At 57.0% G+C, this 20601-nt stretch overlaps 2 protein-coding genes across 6 annotated transcripts; both read right to left on the bottom strand.

The window, feature by feature from the left end:
* Positions 1–133: 133 nt before the first annotated feature.
* LOC105484467 (mucolipin TRP cation channel 1) lies at positions 134–12391 on the bottom strand. Of its 2 annotated transcripts, none has more exons than XM_011746111.3 (14): positions 12233–12391; positions 9838–10043; positions 8065–8232; positions 7781–7946; positions 7078–7186; positions 6749–6845; positions 6452–6551; positions 6006–6112; positions 5739–5888; positions 5507–5608; positions 4997–5119; positions 4283–4498; positions 484–614; positions 134–378 (listed from the first exon to the last, which is right to left on the bottom strand). In XM_011746111.3, the coding sequence occupies exons 1-14, from the start codon at positions 12261–12263 to the stop codon at positions 342–344; spliced, it is 1743 nt and encodes a 580-aa protein (XP_011744413.1). In that variant the 5' UTR covers positions 12264–12391; the 3' UTR covers positions 134–341. The 2 variants fall into 2 exon arrangements, with proteins under 2 accessions (XP_011744413.1, XP_070942643.1); XM_071086542.1 differs by lacking the exon at positions 12233–12391 and adding an exon at positions 11866–11882.
* A 1695-nt stretch (positions 12392–14086) lies between these two features.
* On the bottom strand, positions 14087–19880 carry LOC105484472 (zinc finger protein 358). 4 transcript variants are annotated; one of them, XM_071086540.1, is made up of 3 exons: positions 18938–19073; positions 14675–15907; positions 14087–14638 (listed from the first exon to the last, which is right to left on the bottom strand). In XM_071086540.1, the coding sequence occupies exons 2-3, from the start codon at positions 15867–15869 to the stop codon at positions 14163–14165; spliced, it is 1671 nt and encodes a 556-aa protein (XP_070942641.1). In that variant the 5' UTR covers positions 15870–15907; positions 18938–19073; the 3' UTR covers positions 14087–14162. The 4 variants fall into 4 exon arrangements, with proteins under 4 accessions (XP_070942641.1, XP_011744433.2, XP_011744423.2 ...); XM_011746131.2 differs by lacking the exon at positions 18938–19073 and adding an exon at positions 19776–19880 and having other exon boundaries at positions 14087–15907; XM_011746121.2 differs by having other exon boundaries at positions 14087–15907; positions 18938–19085.
* Positions 19881–20601: the final 721 nt, after the last annotated feature.

Genomic DNA, 20601 nt, shown 5'->3' with positions numbered 1-20601 from the left:
CCGCCCCGCCCTCCCCCTCCCCACCCGCGCCACACTTGGAAGGCCGACTGAGGCCGCCATGCTGAGTGCGGCTGAATGAGGCCTTAAAGGGCCTCACACCGCTTAACGCAAGGACTGCTCCTCCCGCTAAAAATGAAAACGACACATTTATTTTCCCTTTTATTCAACACCCTCCCCAGCCTGTCTCCCCGCCCCCAAAGGTCCGACACGAAAGGTCCAGGCCCTCCTCGGGCGCGACAGGGAGCCGATCCTTAAAAGCAAACCCTAAAAATAAATAAGCGGGGTGGGGGGCGGGGGTCTCCGCAGTCCAAGGCCTATGGTCCAATGGCAGTCAGGTCGAATCAATTCACCAGCAGCGAATGCTCCTCCGAGGGGTCCCTGGAGGAGGGAAGCAGGGATGAGGGGCGTCAGTTTTCTCTGGCTTGCTCCCCTTTCCCCAGTCCCTAACCCCCAATCTGAATGGGCCAGACTCGGGACTCGAACCTTCCGCAGCAGCAGAGAAGGCTGCAGGCTGAGCCGCTCCCGCGGCGGAACTTGCCAGAGGTGGGACTGTCCTGGCACTGTGCGATGTAGGCCTGCAGCTCGCTCTCCTCTGCGCCTGCGCCGCCAGGATGCTGGGGAGAGAAGCTGGGAGGCTCAGCCTGAAAGTGGCTCCCAACCTCCAAGGCCCTTGAAGTCCGCCCTCCCCTCCAGCCATATCTGCATCGCTTCCCACCTCCAGGCCTTTGCACTTGCTGTGCCTGCTCCACCCGTTGTTCCATAGTTTGCTTGCAGAGAGAGACCTTCCCTGACCCCTGAACGTGGATGCAAGCTGTGTCTTTGCCAGTCTGGTGCCCTCTGCTATGGGCCCAGCAGCTGGAGACCTAGAGCCAGGGCTGACACGACCTCGGTGGTCAGAAACCATCTATTGAGAGAGCTGGATGCACACTAAGCACAGCCGTGGGAGCAGGACCTGAATCTGCCCACCAGAGTGGATGCCTGTGTGTGATGTCTATGTGCTAAGGCAAGACAGGAAGTAGCTCCAAGGGCCTGAGTGAATGTCTGTGGGACAGCTGAATCCATGCCTGGGAAAAGGGGGTGTACCCATCTGCTGGTGACATTGGATGTGGCAGGGGACCAGCCAAGGTTTCCTTACTCTCACTCAGCCTCATGGAGGGACCATCTTTTCTCCAAGTTTTTTCAGGCTACTAGACCTTTGCTTTAGCTATTCCTTCCCCCTGGGTGCACTGCCCCTGGGCTCCCAACTCTTTGGTCTAGAGACGATGGAAGTGTTCAATATCTATGCTGTCCAATATGGCAGCCACCAGCCACACTGGCTTTTGAGGACTGGATACACGATGGTGCGAGTCAGGGGCTGAATTTGCAATTGTGCTTCATTTGAATTAAAATTTTTAAACAATTGTTTTGTTTTGTTTTCTTTTTTTTGTTTTTGTTTTTTGTTTTTTGAGACGGAGTCTCGCTCTGTCGCCCAGGCTGGAGTGCAGTGGCGCGATCTCGGCTCACTGCAAGCTCCGCCTCCTGGGTTTACGCCATTCTCCTGCCTCAGCCTCCTGAGTAGCTGGGACTACAGGCGCCCGCCACCGCGCCCGGCTAATTTTTTGTATTTTTAGTAGAGACGGGGTTTCACCGTGGTCTCGATCTCCTGACCTTGTGATCCGCCCGCCTCGGCCTCCCAAAGTGCTGGGATTACAGGCGTGAGCCACCGCGCCCGGCCTTGTTTTGTTTTCAAAGCAGAGTCTTGCTCTGTCACCCAGGTTGGAGTGCAGTGACTTGATCTCGGCTCACTGCAACCTCTACGTCCCCGGTTCAGGCAATTCTACTGCCTCAACTTCGGGAGTAACTGGGATTACAGGTGCGTGCCACCACGTCCGGCTAATTTTTTGTTATTTTTAGTAGAGATGGGGTTTTGCCATGTTGGCCAGGCTGGTCTTGAACTCCTGACCTCAGGTGATTCACCCCCCTCTTGGCCTCCCAAAGGGCTGGGATTACAGGCGTGAGTCACCGTGCCCAGCCGGAATTAAAATCAAAATTTAAATAGCTGCATGGGGCTAGAGACTAGTGATGGATAGAACATTCGAGAAGCTCTCCTGGACCCACTCTCATACCAATCTAAAGCAGGAGTCCCTCTGTAACCTTCCACTCTTCCATCATACCTGTTACAAGTAGGTCATTGGTCATGGGATGTCTGTTCCTGTGCCATCCTTGCCCACAGGCCTTGGACAGATCATGCACACCTGATTTTCCTCGATGCCCAGAACCCAGCACAGATCTTGGCCCTTGGATATATTTGCTGAAAGAATCCTGTCTACCTGCCACTTCCGCATCCTGCTGTGTCCCCTGACCCTTGCAGCTTGCAAGGAAACCACTGTTCCCAGCCACCCTACTAAACAGAGGACAGAGGGGTTAGGAGCATGGCTTCTGGAATCAGACAGTCCTGGGTTGAGCCCACTTTTACTGCTTAGAAGCTAACCTGGGCCAGGCACGGTGGCTCACGCCTGTAATCCCAGCACTTTGGGAGGCTGAGGGGGGTGGATCACCTGAGGTCAGGAGTTTGAGACCAGCCTGGCCAATATGGCAAAACCCCATCTCTACTAAAAATACAAAAATTAGCCAGGCATGGTGGCGGGCGCCTGTGATCCCAGCTACTCAGGAGGCTGAGGCAGGAGAATCGCTTGAACCGGGGAGGCAGAGGTTGCAGTGAGCTGAGACTGCATCATTGCATTCCAGCCTGGGCAACAGAGTGAGACTCCATCTCAAAATAAATAAATACATAAAGAAGCTAACCTTGGGCGGGGTCAGAGGGAGTCAGGGGCATGGCTGGGGGCTGGGGTCAGGGTGGGGGTTTTAGAGGTCAGCTGTAGGAATGGGGCCAACTGAGGGTCACCATGTTAATAGCAAGGTCCCAGGGTCAATGACAAGGTCATTGAAACTCTTATGACTTAGCCGGGTGCAGTGGCTCATGCCTGTAATCCCAGCACCTTGGGAGGCCAAGGCAGGTGGATCACCTGAGGTCAGGAGCTCGAGACCAGCCTGGCCAACGTGGTGAAACCCCATCTCTAGTAAAGATACAAAAATTAGCCAGGTGTGGTGGCATGTGCAAGTAATCCCAGCTACTCAGGAGGCTAAGGCACGAGAATCGCTTGAACTCAGGAGGCGGGGTTGCAGGGAGCCGAGTTCATGCCATTGCACTCCAGCCTGGGCCACAGAGTAAGATTCCATTAAAAAAAAAAAAAAAAAAAAAACTTGGCTGGGTGTGGTGGCTTATGCTGGTAATCCCAGTGTTTTGGGGGCTGAAGTGGGAGGATCGCTTGACCTCAGGAGTTTAAAACCAGCCTGAGTAACATAGTGAGACCCTTATCTCTAATAAAATAAAGAATAATACAATAATAATAAAATAAATAGGCCGGGCATGGTGGCTTATGCCTGTAATCCCAGCACTTTGGAGGCAGTAGATCACCTGAGGTCAGGAGTTTGAGACCAGCCTTACCAATACGGTGAAATCCCATCTCTACTAAAAATATAAAAATTGGCGGGGCGCAGTGGCTCAAGCCTGTAATCCCAGCACTTTGGGAGGCCGAGGCGGGTGGATCACGAGGTCAGGAGATTGAGACCATCCTGGCTAACATGGTGAAACCTCGTCTCTACTAAAAATACAAAAAACTAGCCGGGCGTGGTGGCGGGCGCCTGTAGTCCCAGCTACTCGGGAGGCTGAGGCAGGAGAATGGCGTGAACCCGGGAGGCAGAGCTTGCAGTGAGCCGAGATCATGCCACTGCACTCCAACCTGGGCGACACAGTGAGACTCTGTCTCAAAAAAAAAAAAAAAAAAATATATATATATATATATATATATATATATAAATTAGCTGGACATGGTGGCATGTGCCTGTAATCCCAGCTACTCAGGAGGCTGCGACAGAATTACTTGAACCCGGGAGGTGGAAGTTACAGTGAGTCAAGATCGCACCACTGCACTCTACCCTGGGTGACAGAGCCAGACTCTGTCTCAAATAAACAAATAAATAAACTCTATGAGTCGGTTGCCCTGTTGGTAAAGGCAGACTCAGGCCCCCTCCTGGCCCAAGCCCGCCTTGACAATGCTGAGATGCCATCAGCTCCCCCTGCGCTCCCAAATTCCGAACCACCCTCTTTTTGGTTTCATAGAGTCTCCCATATTCTCTCCTGGGGTCTTCTCTGCTCACCCCGCGGTGTCCCCAAGACGCCCTCATGGCAAACTCCAGGGGACCCAGAGCCTGAGCTGGGGGCTGGGCGCGTGCGGCTAACCTTGATGGTGTCGTAGGCACCAGTGATGAGCGCAATGAAGAGGCTGAGCACCATGTAGATGAAGAGGCTGATGAAGGAGTACAGGTAGAGCTGGGAGAAGAGCCACACCAGGCTGCTGCGGCCCTGCTGAGCCTGCATGGCGGCGAACGTCACGAACATGTCATCCCCGTTGATGAGTGAGAACAGGCACTCGGACACCATGGAGAGCGAGCGGAACTGTCAGAAGGGCGGCGGGGTCAGAGGGAGCCAAGGCATGGCCAGGAGCCGGGGGCTGGGGTCAGGCTGGGGTCCCACGTGAATGGCCGAGTCCCAGGCTGGGGTCACCTTGTGAGTGGCTGGGTCCCAGGCTGGGGTCACCATGTGAATGGCCACGTCCCAGGCTGGGGTCACTATGTGAATGGTCACGTCCCAGGCCAGGGTCCCATGCGAATAGCCAGGTCCCAGGCTGGGGTCACCATGTGAATGGCCAGGTCCCAAGGTCAATGACAGGGACACAGGGCCGACCTAGGGTCTGGGTAGATAGAGCAGAAGGGGAGTAATCCAGGTCGAACTAGGGTCATCAGCAACTGTGACACAGGGTCAGTTTCAGGGTCACCAAGGACCACAGGGGACAGTGGACAGACTCCCAGCAGTCACCGAGGGGTCATCTGGGGGTCACAGTGGCAATGACAAGGTCACGGGGTCGATGTCAGGGACATCAGGGGTTAGACGTACCTTCACATGATAGGGTCCCAGCACGATCCAGCCACAGAAGCAGTAGCCCAGGTAGATGACGGCGACGCAGCAGCAGAAGCGCATGACGCTGGGCAGGGCCACCCGCAGTGTGGCGATGAGGATCTGGGTTGGGGCAGAGGGAGCCTTGTTGAGGGTGTGGTCACAACTCAGGTCAGCTGTGGGCACCCAGATGGGGGTGAGAGGGGCAGGGCCTTGCCGAGGGCACAGCAGGTGTGGCCATGGGAGCCAGTGGGTGCCTAGAGGGGTTGTGGCCGTGTCTGAGGGGGTCTGAGGGCACCACATGGCTGGACTCAGCAGGGTGGGCACACAGGAGCAGGCTCCCGGGGCCCCGCCCAGGTACAGCGACAGATATATCTGGTGTGGGCAGGTATGAGGCGGCGGCTTGCAAGCGGTCATTGGTCGGGGCTGGTGAGTGCTGGCTGTGTAGGGATTTATTTGGAGGGTGTGGGGTAACCATGCGGAAGGCCCAGCCGCGTGCGAAAAGCTCACGTTGTAGTTGTGGAAGAAGGTCAGGTAGCGGATCACGCCCACCCACACCAGCAGCGTCGAGGTGCCCAGGAGGATGCTGCAGACGTCGTAGCTCGCCAAGTTCTGCAGGTGGGAGCTGCATCAACCTACCTGGCCCAGCCCTTCCTTTGGAGGGCCTGGAGGAGGATATAGCCCTGGATAGGCACTGACAGCAGGGATGGGACCTGGGGCCCAGGGTGTGGGCAGGACGTACCTTGGCCTCGATGCCAATCTTCATGATGGTGCCCGAGATGGTGAGCACATCGCTGGTGACCAGCAGGATGTACCAGCCATTGACAAATTCCAGCCGCTCCCACAGGCTGATGACCCGTCTCCGCTGCCGCCACATGAACCCCACAAACTCCTGCAGAAGGCAGGTGGGGTGAGCGCCTGACCAGGCACAGGACCCTCGAAGCCCTGGCTTTTATCGCCCCAGGGCGAGGCGGGGAGGACACCGGCACACGTGACGCAGGAGCCTCACGTTCTGCAGCAGGAAGCCTCGAAGGAGCGAGCGGGCGCAGAGGAGGAAGGACAGGGAGCAAGTGAGGATGACCACCACGTCAAACAGGAGCCGGAAGCTGTTGTCTCCTGTGGGGAGGGCACAGTGGGTAGGGCCAAGGGTAGCATGGAGCCTTGGGAGGCCAGTGCTGGTGCCAGGCCAGGCTGGAGACCTAGGGGGCTGCACGGCTGGTTTTGGTTGGTCAGTGGGGCTCAGGGCTTGCTTGGGGTGAGTCAAGAACCCCGGTCAGCACTGGTCTGGGGCTTGGAGGATCCCAGGACAGGACAGGGTCCCTGATCTGTGCTGATCTGAGGCTCAGAGGATTCCTAGGGAGGTCAGGGCCCCAGGCAGCGCTGCTCTGGGGCTTGGGGAATCCCAGGACAGGCCAGGGCCCCTGGTCAGCGCTGGTCTGGGGCTCAGGGGCTCACCGTGCCGGAAGACACTGGGGTGCTTACACTCCTGGATGTGGGCCTGGGTCTCCAGGCTGATGGGGATCCGCCCACTGTGTGCTTTGTTGTCAAACGTGATCTGTGGGGGCCAGTTGGGGGCAGAGTAAACCTTGGCAGCCCCAAACCCCAAGGTCCACATGACAGGTGGCCTGACAGACCCCGGGCTCCCTCCCTCATCACCCACACGCTTGCCCTTGGCCAGTGCTTCCAAGACACTCCCTGACCAGGTCCCTGCCCTGGAACTCAGGAGCCCTGTGGGTCCCTGGGGGGCCTCACCAGGACGCTGAAGGTATAGCAGTCCGGGATCTCATTATTGATGAGGCTCTGGAGGTTAATGGTCTTCAGTCGGAAGTGGATGGTGACATTGACCAGCCTAGGCAGGAGGCTTGGGTGAGGGGCAGGGGCGCCTTCGGGTCCTTTCCGGCCCCAAGTGCCAGCGCCCCTGCCACGTGCTGACTCTGCAGCTGGTAGGGGAAGTGCTCACCCAGCAGGTGCCAGCGCAGGCGGGGGGCCCTGTCCCACCTTAGGGAAGTAGCTACTGGGGTGAGAGTGCCTAGTGTGCTGCCTCCCCCACCCTGGGCCCCCCTCGAGCCAGCAGGCAGTACTTGTGGAATTTGAGCGTGAGGTTCTTGTAACTGGAGCTGCCTTCCAAGAGGGCGAGATCGTCACTGGGGGACGGAGGGGGCCGCTCGGGGGGATCCACCTGGATGCAGTCTGAGGACAGGGAGTCAGGGAAGGGCCTCAGGGGGCAGGGGAGGCCAGGCTGGTCTCCCCGGAGTCCCCAGTGGCCTGCTTTCCTGTGCTTCCCCAGGGCTGGGTCATTCCTACAGGCCTGACACTCTCTGGGACCGCGGCTATTTACTGAATGAACCATATTAAGAAATAACACCTGGTGCTTTCTACGTGGCAAGAGTCACATTCACACTAAGCATACTTTTTTTTTCTCTTTTTTTTTTTTTTTTTTTTTTGAGACAGGGTCTCACTCTGTCACCCAGTGTGGAGTACAGTGGCATGATCATAGCTTACTGCAGCCTCAATCTCCCGCACTCGTGATCCTCCTGCCTCAGCCTCCTGAGTAGCTGGGACCACAGGGGCACGCCACCACGCCCGGCTAATTTTTTTGTACGTAGAGACAAGGCTTTCCTACGTTGCCCAGGCTGGTCTCAAACTCCGGGCCTCAAGCAGTCCTCCCTCCTCAGCCTCCCAAAGTGCTGGTATAGGCGTGAGCCACCGTGCCCAGCCACAGCTGTTGATTTTAATCCCAGCAGCTCAGGCCCCAAAGAGTGAAGCCCCACCCTGCCCACTCACCAGTAACCACCATTGGATCAATGTCAAATGTGTCGTTGGCCGGGTCCACATGGCCTCGGTGGTAGTACCGCTGGCAGAGAGCAAGCCCTGAGCCATTGGTCCAAGGGTCACCCCCGCCATGGACATACGCATACCGGCCCAGTGACACGTCAGGCAACGCCAGGTACTGTGGGCAGAGAAGGGGAGGGCCTGTGAGTCCGGCCCACTCTCTGCAGCCTGCGCACCTGCACCTGCCCGCCCACCTGCACCTGCCCACCCACCTGCACCTGCCCGCCCACCAGCACCTGGTCCACAGCATGGAAGATGGCCTGGTACAGCTGCTCCTGCGTGTAGGCTGCGAAGGTGTCATCCGCCCCGTCCGAGTAGCCCAGCAGGAAGAGGTGTCGGAAGGCAATGGTGTTCTCTTCCCGGAATGTCACAGCCAGCTGATTACTGAGCCCAAACAGGATGAGCTGGGGAGAGGGTAGCGGAGGTTGGCATGGCTAGGATGGGGATTGGGGGATATCTCCCTTGGGGCATAGGCAGAGGAAGAGGACAGGGAGGGCCCTAGAGATGTCCACTGGTGGGGGCAGGGCCCTGCTAACTTGGGCCACAGACACGGATTTCACTTGTGCATTTCTTTGCTTTAATTTCACCCCAACTCCTGGCATAAGCTCCATGTCACGCCGACCACTGTGTCCTCCCCCATACATCACAGGATGGGCACTCATATATATCACTGCAGGGACTAATGTCCATTAAATGTTTACTGGATGTCGGATTCTGTGTTAAACCCAAACTTTCAGGGTAAGTACCATGACTGGATTCCTTTTCTTTTCTTTCTTTTTTTTTTTTTTTTTTTTGAGATGGAGTCTCGCTCTCTCGCCCAGGCTGCAGTGCAGTGGCATGATTTCGGCTTACTGCAAGCTCCGCCTCCCGGGTTCTCACCATTCTCCTGCCTCAGCCTCCCGAGTAGCTGGGACTGCAGGCACCTGCCACCACACCCAGCTTATCTTCTGTATTTTCAGTAGAGGCAGGGTTTCACCGTGTTAGCCAGGATGGTCTCGATCTCCTGACCTCATGATCCGCCCGCCTCAGCCTCCCAAAGTGCTAGGATTACAGGTGTGAGCCACTGTACCCAGCCTTTTCTTTTCTTTTCTTTTCTTTTTTTGAGACAGAGTCTCACTCTGTTGCCCAAGCTGGAGTGCTGTGGTATGATCTCAGCTCACTACAACCTTCACCTCCCAGGTTCAAGAAATTCTCCTGTCTCGGCCTCCTGAGTAGCTGAGTTACAGGCACCTGCCATCACACCCAGCTAATTTTTGTATTTGCAGTAGAGACGGGGCTTTGCAATGTTGGCCAGGCTGTCTGAAACTCCTGGCCTCAAATGATCCGTCCACCTCAGCCTCCCAAAGTGCTGGGATTATAGGCATGAGCCACCATGCCTGGCCAATTGGGTCCCTTTTCCGAGGGAAAATTAGAGGCATGGTGACACGCTAAAGTCAGCCCAAGACCTGAAGCAAGCACTTAGAGCAGTGGCTGGGTCTGATTCATCTTGGGGCTCCCAGAGCCCAGCACAGGGTCTGGCATGGGGAAGGGAGAGCCAACTGTCTGTGCAGCCAGTGGGTCAACATGGTGTCAGACTGCCTGGGTTCAAATCCCAGCTGCCAATGTTCTGTTGCTGTGTGACTTTGGACAAGTCTCTTAACCTCTCTGAGCCTCAGAGGTAGCTTTTTTTTTTTTTTTTTTTTGAGACAGAGTCTTGCTCTGTTGCCCAGGCTGGAGTGCAGTGGCATGATTTCAGCTCACGGCAACCTCCACCTCCCAGTTCAAGCGATTCTCCTGCCTCGGCCTCCCAAGTAGCTGGGATTATAGGCACCTGCCACCATGCATGGCTAATTTTTTTTGTATTTTTAGTAGAGATGGGGTTTCATCATGCTGGCCAGACTGGTCTTGAACTCCCAGCCTCAAGTGATTACCGGCCTCAGCCTCCCAAAGTGCTGCTTTAAGACGCTTCTTCAAGAAGCACAGCAGCCACAGGTGGCCTTCGGCTGGGGCCCCTGCTTGGCTGTCCTCACCTGCACCGTGACCACCAGGATCTTGACCACCTGCAGCATCAGCTTGCAGGGCTTGCGGCCCTTGGCTCGAAACTTGTCGCAGGGACTCATGAAAAAGTATTTGAGACGACGGCGAAGGTCTTCCTCTTCTGGGGGTGTCGGAGGGGCCGGCGAAGGCCCCACCTGGGTCCCATACCCGGGGTTGGGGGTCAGAAGCCGCTCGGTCTCTGTGGGAATAGGAGAGGGTGCTGGGGTGAGGGCTGGGCAACTCCCCTTTTCCCCTTTATCCAACCAGGAAGGCAGCACACACCCTATCTTCATGTCCCCATGCTCCTGCCAAGGAAGAGTTCTGAGAGGTCTAAAGAAAACCAGAAAACCTGCAACGTTGTCTGTATCTATGCGCCAGTCCTGCTCAGAGGTTATGAGCTGGGGTTCAGGAGGTACAGGGCCTGGGCTGATTCCTGACCCTCCTGCTCACCAGCTCTCTGAGTCTCAGTTTCCTCATCTGCAAAATGGGGTAGTAATCATGTCTCATGGGAACGCTAAGGACTGGATGCTTATGAAGCATTGATCACAGGGGCCGGTCCATGGTGAACGTCAGAACGTTTCATCAATGTTCTCGTTACTGATCTGTGGGGAGAGAATGAACTGCTCCCACCGGCTTTTCACTGGGCATCCAAGGCTCCTGGGCTCATCCCAGCTCCAGGTTCCAGACATGAGCATAGAACTCAGCCTGTATTCTAGGTTTGTCTGGACAGATACCCAAAAGATGACCTCTGGGTTCATTATAACCTGGCCTATCAGCTGACACTCTCAGAAGCCAAAGACCTGGAGAAGGGGGAATTGACAATGTAAGTAATAATAATGGAACACATTTGCTAAAGACTCATTTTATCTCCCTGAAAAGCACTAGCTCCTGGAAATCATGCAGCCCTAGCATCAAATCCTAGACCTGCCACTTTCCAGTAGGGTGACTCCAGGTACCACCCTGAGCCTCCATCTCCTCATTTGAAGAGTGGAAATTTTATAAAGGCTACCCCTTGGCTGGGCTCAGTGGCTCATCCTGTTATCCCAACGGCTTTGGGAGGCCAAGGTGGGATGATTGCTTGAGCCCAGAGTTTGAGACCAGCCTAGGTTATACAGCGAGACCTCCCTCTCTACAAAAAAAAAAAAAAAAAAAAAAAAAAAAATTTAAATAGTCAGGTGTGGTGACGGCTCATGCCCGTAGTTAGTAGCTGGGACTCCTTCTACCTGGGAGGCTGAGTTGGGAGGTCACTTGAACCCAGGAGTTCAATGTTACAATGAGCTAGGATTATGCCACTGCACTACAGCCCGGGTAACAACAACAAAAAAGTCTCAAAAACAAAGTCCACCCTCCCCCTGAGCCCTGAGGTTGAGATCCTGAAGCTGCTCTGAGAATTCAGTGAGACACAACCTCTTCCACAAACACAAGCTGTTCTAATCACTATTTTATTTTTTTTCCAGCCTAACTGTGAGATCTAAGGTTTCAGCAACTGCTGGAGTCCAAACCGGTCACAGTAGCCCAGAACTGTCCCTGTCACACCCCCATGGGGATGTGCTTTCTAGGGCCTGGCCCCCTGCCTAGCAAAGCTGTCAGGATAAATGTGTGCACTGTCAGAACCTCCCATGCAGAGAGGGACAAGTTCCCGGCCCCTCCCTTTGTAATGGGATGCTGCTGTGGCTGTTTACCACAAAGTCAGAGAGCAGGGCCCGCCTACAGAGCTGAGATTACAGCTAACCCACCCCAGACCCTACTAGCTGGGACCCCGGGACACCTATCAGGTAGGGGTCCCCAGCTAGCTCCAGAAGGGGAAGCTAACACAAGGGGTCTTCCTCTAGCCTCCCCGAGAAGGGGTGGCATCAGAATTGGCTGGAAGCCCGAATTTAAGAAGGCTGCGCTTCCCCAGGTTTGCAAAGCTAAAACTGAGTTAATCTCCTGGGAGCAATCCCTCCAGCTCTCCCCGCTTGAGTTTAGGGTAGCTGAGCATTTGTCGCTTGGAATCGGGAGGGGAAGGCTGGGAGTCTCACGCGCGGGTTGGAGAAGCTGGTGCCCGCTGTCTGAGTTCCAGCCGAAGTTGAGCAATCGGAACCTAGGCTCCCAGTGGAAATCCCAGGAACCTCGCCGCCCCAAAGGGAGAAGCTGGCGGCCCGGCGCGATCGCTGCTAGAGTTTGGGAACCCAGCAGAGCCTGGCTTCAGGAGGGAGAATCGGAGAGGCTGGTGCCCACCCGCCGCCCAAGTTCTAGGAGCCGTCTGCCCATTTCTCCACCGTGGGGAGGCTGAAAAGTCAGCGCTGGAGCTTAGAAAAAAAGAGACTGGGAGCTCCGCCGCCCCAGGTCGGAGAAGCAGCCTGCCCGCCTGAGTTCCGGGCCCCACGGTGCCGCCCGCGCCCTCACCTGAGCCGCGCGGACCCGCCGGGTCTGTCATGCTGGGGCGGGTGCGCACGACGCAGGCGGGTACCGCGGGGCAGCCTGGGTCCGATCGCCCGCCGCTGTCACTGCGACCTCGCTCCCTCGCGGCGCGGCTTCAAACCCTCCGGCATCAGCTGATCGGTGCCTCCGTCACGTGACCCGGTAGCCCAGAGCCCCTCACGTGACCGCCTCTGGTCCCGCCCCCTGCGCCACGACAACGCCCGCCGGAACAGCGCGCATGCGTGCCTCGACGGGCGCCCTCTGGGTCGAAGGCAGTCGCCAGGTCCTAGCGCCGACGTGCTCTGGGTGGCGGGGGATGGGCTGACTCTGAGCTTGGCAGCGACGAGCTCCGCCCTGGCTCCCGGCCGTCCCCCGAATCCGGTGCCAGGCTCGTGACTTCCATGTCCAGAGCTTGACCCCTTATCCTCGTTGGTGCCTGGTGATGACCCTGCGTACTATCTCAACGCTGTCTTTCTTTCTCCCAGAAACTCCTTTTACCCTTCTCCTGCGGATCTTCAGCAAACACGATTTCCTAATTATGTATCAAATAGAACCACTTATCCCCACCCCATGGCCCCCAGCCCAGAGTCTTCCAACATTCCTGGCCTGGATCTTGGCAGCAACCTCCTCCCCGATCTCAGCCTCCCTCCACTCCACTCTCGGCTCAGCAGCCACAAGCATCTTCAAAGAGTACTGCCTATCCGTCCTGCGAGAACCTGCCCTCGGCTTCCCATTGCTCTGGACTGACAGGCAGAGTCCCCACTGTCGTCTATCAGGGCCCTCTGATTTGGCCCCTACCTCCACCCAAAGCTCATCTTTCTATAGTGCCAGAGCCTTTGCAAACTTTTGCCCTGGAGCGTAATGGTTAAGAATTTGGACTCTGGAGGGCAATTGGGATTTAAATCTAGGCACTGACAAATGCCACTTCTACATCTTCCAAAGTCCCTTCAACTCCAAGCTGAGCGCAGTGGGTGGTGGCATGCACCTGCAATCCCAGCTACTCAGGAGGCTAAGGTGGGAGGATCGCTTGAGCCCAGGAGGTCGAGGTTGCAGTGACTATGACCACACCACTGCACTCCAGCCTGGGCAACAGAGCAAGACTGTCTAAAACAAAACAAAACAAACAAAAAACATATACATATGTGCCTCAATTTTCTCATTTGCAAAATGCGGAGATTCAATCAAAGTCGTCTACCTCCTGGGACTGTTGAGAAGATTAAATGAGAGAATGCAAAAGCTATTGCATAAGGCTGGGCAAACAGTACTGATTATTAAGTTAGTGATTATTGGGATTATAAAATCCTTCATTGAGAAAACTGCCTACCATTTATATCAGAAGTCTTGTTATGCTTCTCCTAGAATATACCATACCCTGTAATTATTTTTTAAGTATTCTGGATTTAATATCTGCGAGCTCCGTGCAGGTCGAGGCCATACTTATCTTGTTCCCTGCTGAGACCCCAGCAATCCAGAGATGTTTGTTGATTGCATAAATGAGCAACCTGTTTTTCTGCTTCCTGCAGAGACCCCAGCAATCCAGAGATGTTTGTTGATTGCATACATGAGCAGCCTCTTTTTGTCCACTTGTGTGCCTACTGTGTGGGCTTTGAAGAGCAAGGGGTAAGTGAGGGGAACAAAGAGTGGTGACTAGTGGGATGGACCAGGGTGAGGCATTGTGGGTTAAACTGGAAAGTCTAGCTGGTGGGACTCCAGGGCCTAAGAAGGAAGCCAGGACACTGGAGCTCCAGATCGTGGCTGGCCCTGGCCACACTGTCCCATCTCTGGAGCAAGGGGCTGTGCTCAGAAAGAAAGCACAAAAGGCAAGCCACGACACAGAAGCCGGAGGCAGTGGGAGGATTTTACTAACTGCACAACACACAACTTCCCCAGGCCCCGGAGGATGCCCGAGTCCCCTTCAGCCATCAGGCCCCAGCAGTGCCCCTTGCTCCTGTACCCACTCTGGACTCTGGCCGGTAGGGAGGGCTGGGCTGACAGTGTCACCAGTGGGAGAGCAGGGGTCAGGGTGGGACACAGGGTTGGGATCAGGGCTGGGCACAGGATCAGGGTCTGGGCTGGGAGCAGGATCAGGGTCTGGGCTGGGCACAAGGTCAGGACCAGCGTCGTGCCCAGCCTTCGGGTCAGAAGATTCCACAGGAGTAGGGCTGGGGGTGGATCTGGAGCGGGGGAGGGGTTTAGAGCTGGGATCCGGCAGAGTGCCCGGCCCGGAGCCAGGGTCAGAGCTACGGCCAGAGCTGGTGCCAGAGCTGAGGCCCAAGCCAGAGCCGAGCACAGAAACAGCATCAGAACCCAGGAGGGAGACCTGCCCCGGCCTCATCATGGATGCAGGGCTTAGGCCAGGCCCTAGGCCCAGGCCGGCCGCCGCTGCTGCAGCTGCGGCAGCCGCGGCAGCTGCAGCAGCGGCTGCACCCTCATGCACCCGTTTGTGCTTGGTGAGGCTGGAGGCCTGGCCAAAGGCCTTCCCGCAGAGCTGACAGCGATAGGGACGCTCGCCCGAATGCACGTGCAGGTGCTGGAGCAGCGCTGAGCTCTGCCCGAAGGCCTTGGAGCAGTGCGGGCAGGCGTAGGGCCGCTCGCCCGTGTGGATGCGCAGGTGGTGTTGCAAGTTGGAGCTCTGCCCGAAGGCTTTGCCGCAGTGGGGGCAGCGGTAGGGGCGTTCGGCCGTGTGTGTGCGCTGGTGCTGCAGCAGCGCCGAGCTCTGCCCGAAGGCCTTGCCGCACTGCGGACACGGGTAGGGCCGCTCGCCCGTGTGCGTGCGCAGGTGTTTGAGGAGCGCAGAGCCCTGGCCGAAGCCCTTGGCGCACACCGGGCACTTGTGGGGCCTCGGGCCGCCGTGCGTGCGCAGGTGCTGCGCCAGGAGCGAGCCGTGCCCGAAGGCCTTGCCACACACCGGGCAGTGGTGCGGCTTCTCCCCGCTGTGGCTGCTGCGATGTTTCAGCAGCGTGGAGCGCCAGCCGAAGGCCTTGCCGCACGCCGCGCACTGGTACGGCCGCGCCCCGGTGTGGATGCCACGGTGCTGCGCCAGGGTGGCACCGTGGCTGAAGGACTTCCCGCAGTCGGGGCAGCGGTACGGCTTCTCACCGCTGTGAGTGCGGCGATGCTGGCTCAGCCCGGAGCTGCGGCGGAAGGCTCGCCCGCAATCCGGGCAGGAGAAGGGCCGGGGCGGGCTGGCGGGGGCGGGGAGCACCGCGGGGCTGGTGGCCAAGACCTGGGGGGTGGCAGTGAGGCCAGGGGAGATGGGGTCCACGTTTGGATCGCCGGGGCTGAGGGTGTCGCTGTTAGGATCGAGAATCAGTGGTACGGGGCCAATCACATCTGGATCGAGGTCGAAACTCGAAGACATGGGGTCGGGATCTTGGGGTTCCGAGCCCGGAGCTTCGGCGTCGGGGTCCAGATCCTCCGAGACGGGCTCCAGATCTTCATAGCTGGGGTCCACGTCTTCCGGGACAGTGTTGAGGTCTTCAGGATCAGGCTCTGGGTCTTCAGAAACCGGGTCCAGATCTTCAGGATTGGGGTCTAGGTCCTCGGAATCAGAGTCAAGCTCTTCATAAACGGGTCTCAGGCCTTTGTGGCCTGGGTTCCTGACCAGGACTGAGCGCCGCATTTCAGGCGTGGATGTGCCGGCAGCTTCTGGGGCAGGACCTGCAAGGGCAAGAATAGAGGGTAGAGGGTAGGTGGGTTCTAGGGGAGCGGGGGTGTCTTTTGGAGTCTGGTTAGGGATGAGAAAGGGGACCCGGTTGTGCCCTCAGAACCCACTTTTTTTTTTTTTTTTTTTTTTTGAGATGGGGTCTTTTTGTGTCCCTAGGGCTGGAGTGCAATGGCAGGATCTCGGCTCACTGCAACCTCTGCCTCCCAGTTTCAAACAACTCTCCTGCCTTAGCCTCGGGAGTAGCTGGGATTACAGGCGTTCGCCACCACACCTGGCTAATTTTTGCATTTTTAGTAGAGACAGGATTTCACCATGTTGGCCAGGCTGGTCTCAAACTCCTGACCTCAGGTGATCCACCCCTTCAGCCTCCCAAAGTGCTGGGATTACGGACGTGAGCCACCGCGCCCAGCCCCACTTCTTTATTTTTATTTTTTTGAGATGGGGTCTCACTCTGTCACCCAGGCTAGAGTGCAGTGATGTGATCATAGCTCACTGCAGACTGGAAATCCCGGGCTCAAGCGATCCTCCCACCTGGGCCTCCCAAGTAGCTGGAATTACAGATACACCACACTCAACTAACCTCAATTCTTTCTTTCTCTCTTTCTCCTTCTTTCTTTCTTTCTTTCTTTCTTTCTTTCTTTCTTTCTTTCTTTCTTTCTTTCTTTCTTTCTTTTTCTTTCTTTCTTTCTTCTTTTCTTTCTCTTTCTCTCCTTTCTTCCTTCCCTCTCTCCTTCCTTCCTTCCCTCTCTCCTTCCTTCTTTCCCTCTCTCCTTCCTTCTTTCATTCCTTCCTTTCTCACTCTCTCTTTTTTGAGATGGGGTGTCGTTACGTTGCCCAGGCTGGTCTCAAACTCCTGGACTCAAGCAAACCTCTGACCTCGGCCTCAGAAAATGCTGGGATTACAGGCATGAGCCACTGTGCCTGGCCAACTCCCACTCACTTCTGAGCATACACGTGGATGTTTCCCTTGTCTCTGACTGCAGGGAGATTTCTGACTTACCCCAGCCAGGGCAGGGAGTTGAGGGACCCAGGTGGGACATGGTAGGACCCTCCCCTTTCAGCCCCGAACCTGGACAGAGGTCATGAGACCCGGCACTAGAGGTTTCTAGTCCCCAACTCCATGGCTCTGCCCCTCTCTCCATCCTGGGCTCCTCTTATGGGAAGCTGGGGTCCTGTGGAGGAGACAGTCCTGGGTTCCTACCACCTTGCTGGAGGTCACCACATGGGGAACAGTGTGGGTGTCAGCGTTCTTGTGCTCCTGAGCACATGGCCTGAATTCTTGTCCTATACTTGGGGGTGGCAGCTTAATTTATCGGGGGGAGTTCTGGTAGGGGAGGCCCCCCTCCAGCAGCAGCATTCTGAGCTCTAGAACCCATGTCTGGGGGATAAGAATATGCAACAAATAACGTCTGGCATCCCTCCCAAGTCACTGGGGAAAGACAAGAAGACCCTAGCTTGCCTTCTGGGGAGAAGAAAACCTGCATTCCAGAACTCACAGCGCCAGGTGGGAGTCAGTGTCAAATCCTCTCTCTTAGATCGGGAATGCCCTTTCCTACAGACAGATGGTGAGCACAGTAGAGTGATATTTGGGACCCCTCCTGGTGAGGAGGGGTGGGCACGGAGACTCATGAACCCCATAGGCAGGAGGGTGGGGACAGTTGTTAGTATACCTGTTTTATTTATTTATTTATGTTTGAGATGGGGTCCTGGTATGGTACCCAGGCTGGACTCAAACTCCTAGGTTCAAGTGATCCTCCCGCCTCAGCCTCCCAAAATATGGTGATTACAGGCATGAGCCACCATGCCCGGCCAGTATACCTGTTTGCACTATTGGCTGGAAGGTCCTGAATTTTAACTTCTAGCTGGAAGATGGGCACGAATAATACCTGGGGACCCTCTGAAGTTACTGGGGAAACGCCTGAGCCATCTCCTCCCATGGCTGGGAGGTGGCGGGTAGTGTCAGCACACTTGTGGCCCTTCCTGCAGGAAGGATCCTGAACTGAACTCCCAGTTTGTGACTGGGGGCAGGCTGGGAGGTAGAGGAACAAAAGCTGGAACCACTTCTGGGGAGCAAGGGGAGCCCAGGATGACCTGCCTGGGGTGGGGAGGCCTTGAGCTCCCCACCCATGGCTGGGTGTTGAGGTGCCAACAATGAATGATCTGCTCCTAGGAGAAGGTGTGGGGGGACCTGTGGCTCCCCTTCTGGGGAGGGGAATACACTGAGCCACAACCCCATAGCTGGGAGTGTGCAGGCAAACAGAGCCGAGTTCCTGGACAGGGGGTCCTCAACCCAGACCCGTAGTTGGAGAGCGGGGGAAACAATACCTGGGACCCCTCCTGCATTCCTGCGGGGACAGAGGAACTCTTAGATTACCTCCAGGGGAAGGGGTCCCCTCAATTCACATCTCTTAGCTGGAAGGTGGGAGGAGAAATCACTTAAGTCTTTCCTGAGTTCCCAGGGGTGAGGGCAGGTGGACCCCCTGGATCACCTCCAGGGGAAGGAGCTTCCAGAACTCCAGACTCCAAGACTGGAGGGGGAGGGGGACAATCGCTGGTACCCTTCCTAGGGTCCTGGGGGAAGAGGGACCCCCTAGATCCCCCTCTTGAGGACAGGGCCTCCTGAACTCCCGACCCCAGGCGGGAGGTGGGAACAATACCGGAGCCCCTCCTCGAATCAGGAGGGGAGGGGGTCCTGGATAGCCTCTTGGGAGGGGGCGTCCTGCGCTCCAGACCCCAGAGCTGGCGGGCGCCCCCCACCACGCCCGATTGAAGGTTCCCAATCTCCGGGGCCCTTTTCCCCGGCCTCAGCGGCGGGATGGGCTCGCTAGGCCGGGGTGGGCCGCGGGGTCCCCTCCCCATCGCGCCCGCGACCCCCACTCGCCCGGGCCAGGGCTGGCGGCGCGCAGGGCGGGGGACGAATAGAGGTCGCCCCGGGCTGCGCCCCGCGCCTGGAGCCCCCCCTGCCCGTCCGCCCCCCGCCCGGTCCCCCGCCCCGGCCCCAGCCCGTTCGCGGGGACACTCACCCGGCGCCCCTCGCCCCTGCCCGGCCCGCCGCGCCCGCGCCGGCCGCCGGCGCCCCCCGGGCCCGCAGGAAGCCCCCCGCCCGCCAGCCCCGCCGGCGGCCCCCTCGGCCCAGCGGCCCCGCCAGGCGCTCCCGGGGAGCGAGAGGGGCCGGCCGAGGGCCGCAGCGGGAGCTGCTGGGACTTGTAGTTCGCCCGCGCCCGCCGCGGCCGTCGCCATCGCTGCCCCCGCCCCCCGGGCAGGCCTTTGTCCCCGGCCAGGCCACCCCGGCCGCGCGGCCGCGCCTTTGTCTGCACCATGCCCCGCCCGCACGCAGCCCTGGCCCCATCCCTAGTCTCCTCCTGGGCCTGTCTCAGCCCCTCTGTGGCCCTGGCCCTGTCTCTTTCTCTCCGTCTCTATCCCTCTCTCTGTCTCTCTCCGTCCCTATCTCTCTGTCTCTGTTCATTCTCTGTCTGCTCTGTCCCTGTCTTCCCATCTCTGTTCCTTTCTCTGTGTCTCTGTCCCCATCTCTTTCTCTCTGTGTTCCAATCTCTTTGCCTCTGTTGCTTTCTCTGCCTCTGTCTCTCTCTGTGTCTGTCTGTCTGTCTCTGCCTGCTGCCCATGTCTCTGACTCTATCTTTGTTCATAAAACTCTACACATGTTGTTCTTGTAGACTTGCAATGCACATAGGCACAGCCAAGCTTCTCAGCTCTGCAATCTAAAAATAAGTCTAGTTTTGCTTAACCTGGCCTTCCTCCAATTTTTCCTTTATGCATGGTGAAACCCGTCACCCTTTCTGGGTAACACCCGCCAAGGCACAGATTTGGGATATTCATCCCCTAGTGTTTTCAGCCTCCTACCCAGATGGCGGGTCACCGCTGTCCCTGGAGGCCTCCAAGTGCTAGATGTGAGTGATGGTTTCCGGAGAACCTTAGGCAGGGCTGGGAAGGGCTGGGGGCAAACTTGCCTTGGAGACACAGATCCCCACTGCCAGCCAGGAGAGAGAGTGGAAATCAGCTCCTGGCGGCTGGGCCGCGATGTTCTCCACTAAATATAAACAGTGGCCACAGAATATAAACAATGATGAGACAAGGCCACTCTGTGACCATGTCTGAACCAAGATAGAGACATGGGCCCTCTGCAACCACAAAAATGAGTTCTCATCCCCCTCGCCCAGTGAACACAAATGACTGCCACTTCTTACCGACCACAAATCCAACCCAACTTCCATCCTCCCACCTCTGAGATAAAAATCACCGAAATACCTAGTCAGCAAAGTGCTTCCAGCTTCCCAACAATACCACCCTAGTAATTCTCTTTAAAACCACCCAATATAGGCTGGGTGTGGTAGCTCACACCTGTAATCCCAACGCTTTCGGAGGCCAAGGGGGGCAGATCACGAGGTCAGGAGTTTGAAACCAGCCTGGCCAGCATGGTGAAATCCTGTCTCTACTAACAATACGAAGATCAGCCGGGCGTGGTGGCGCACACCCGTAATCCCAGCTACACAGGAGGCTGAGGGAGGAGAATTGCTTGAACCCAGGAGGTGGAGGTTGCAGTGAGCCAAGATTGCACCACTGCACTCCAGCTTGGGCAACAGAGCAAGACTGCATCTCAAAAACAAAACAAAAACCCAAACTAACAAGTATAAGCCCAAATTCTATAAGATGCTCCTCTGCCCCCATG

This window comes from Macaca nemestrina, chromosome 20 (assembly GCF_043159975.1).
Source record: "Macaca nemestrina isolate mMacNem1 chromosome 20, mMacNem.hap1, whole genome shotgun sequence".
Classification (NCBI taxonomy): Eukaryota; Metazoa; Chordata; class Mammalia; order Primates; family Cercopithecidae; genus Macaca; species Macaca nemestrina.
Note: the sequence above shows the minus strand (reverse complement) of the source record. Positions and strands in the feature narration are given on the sequence as shown.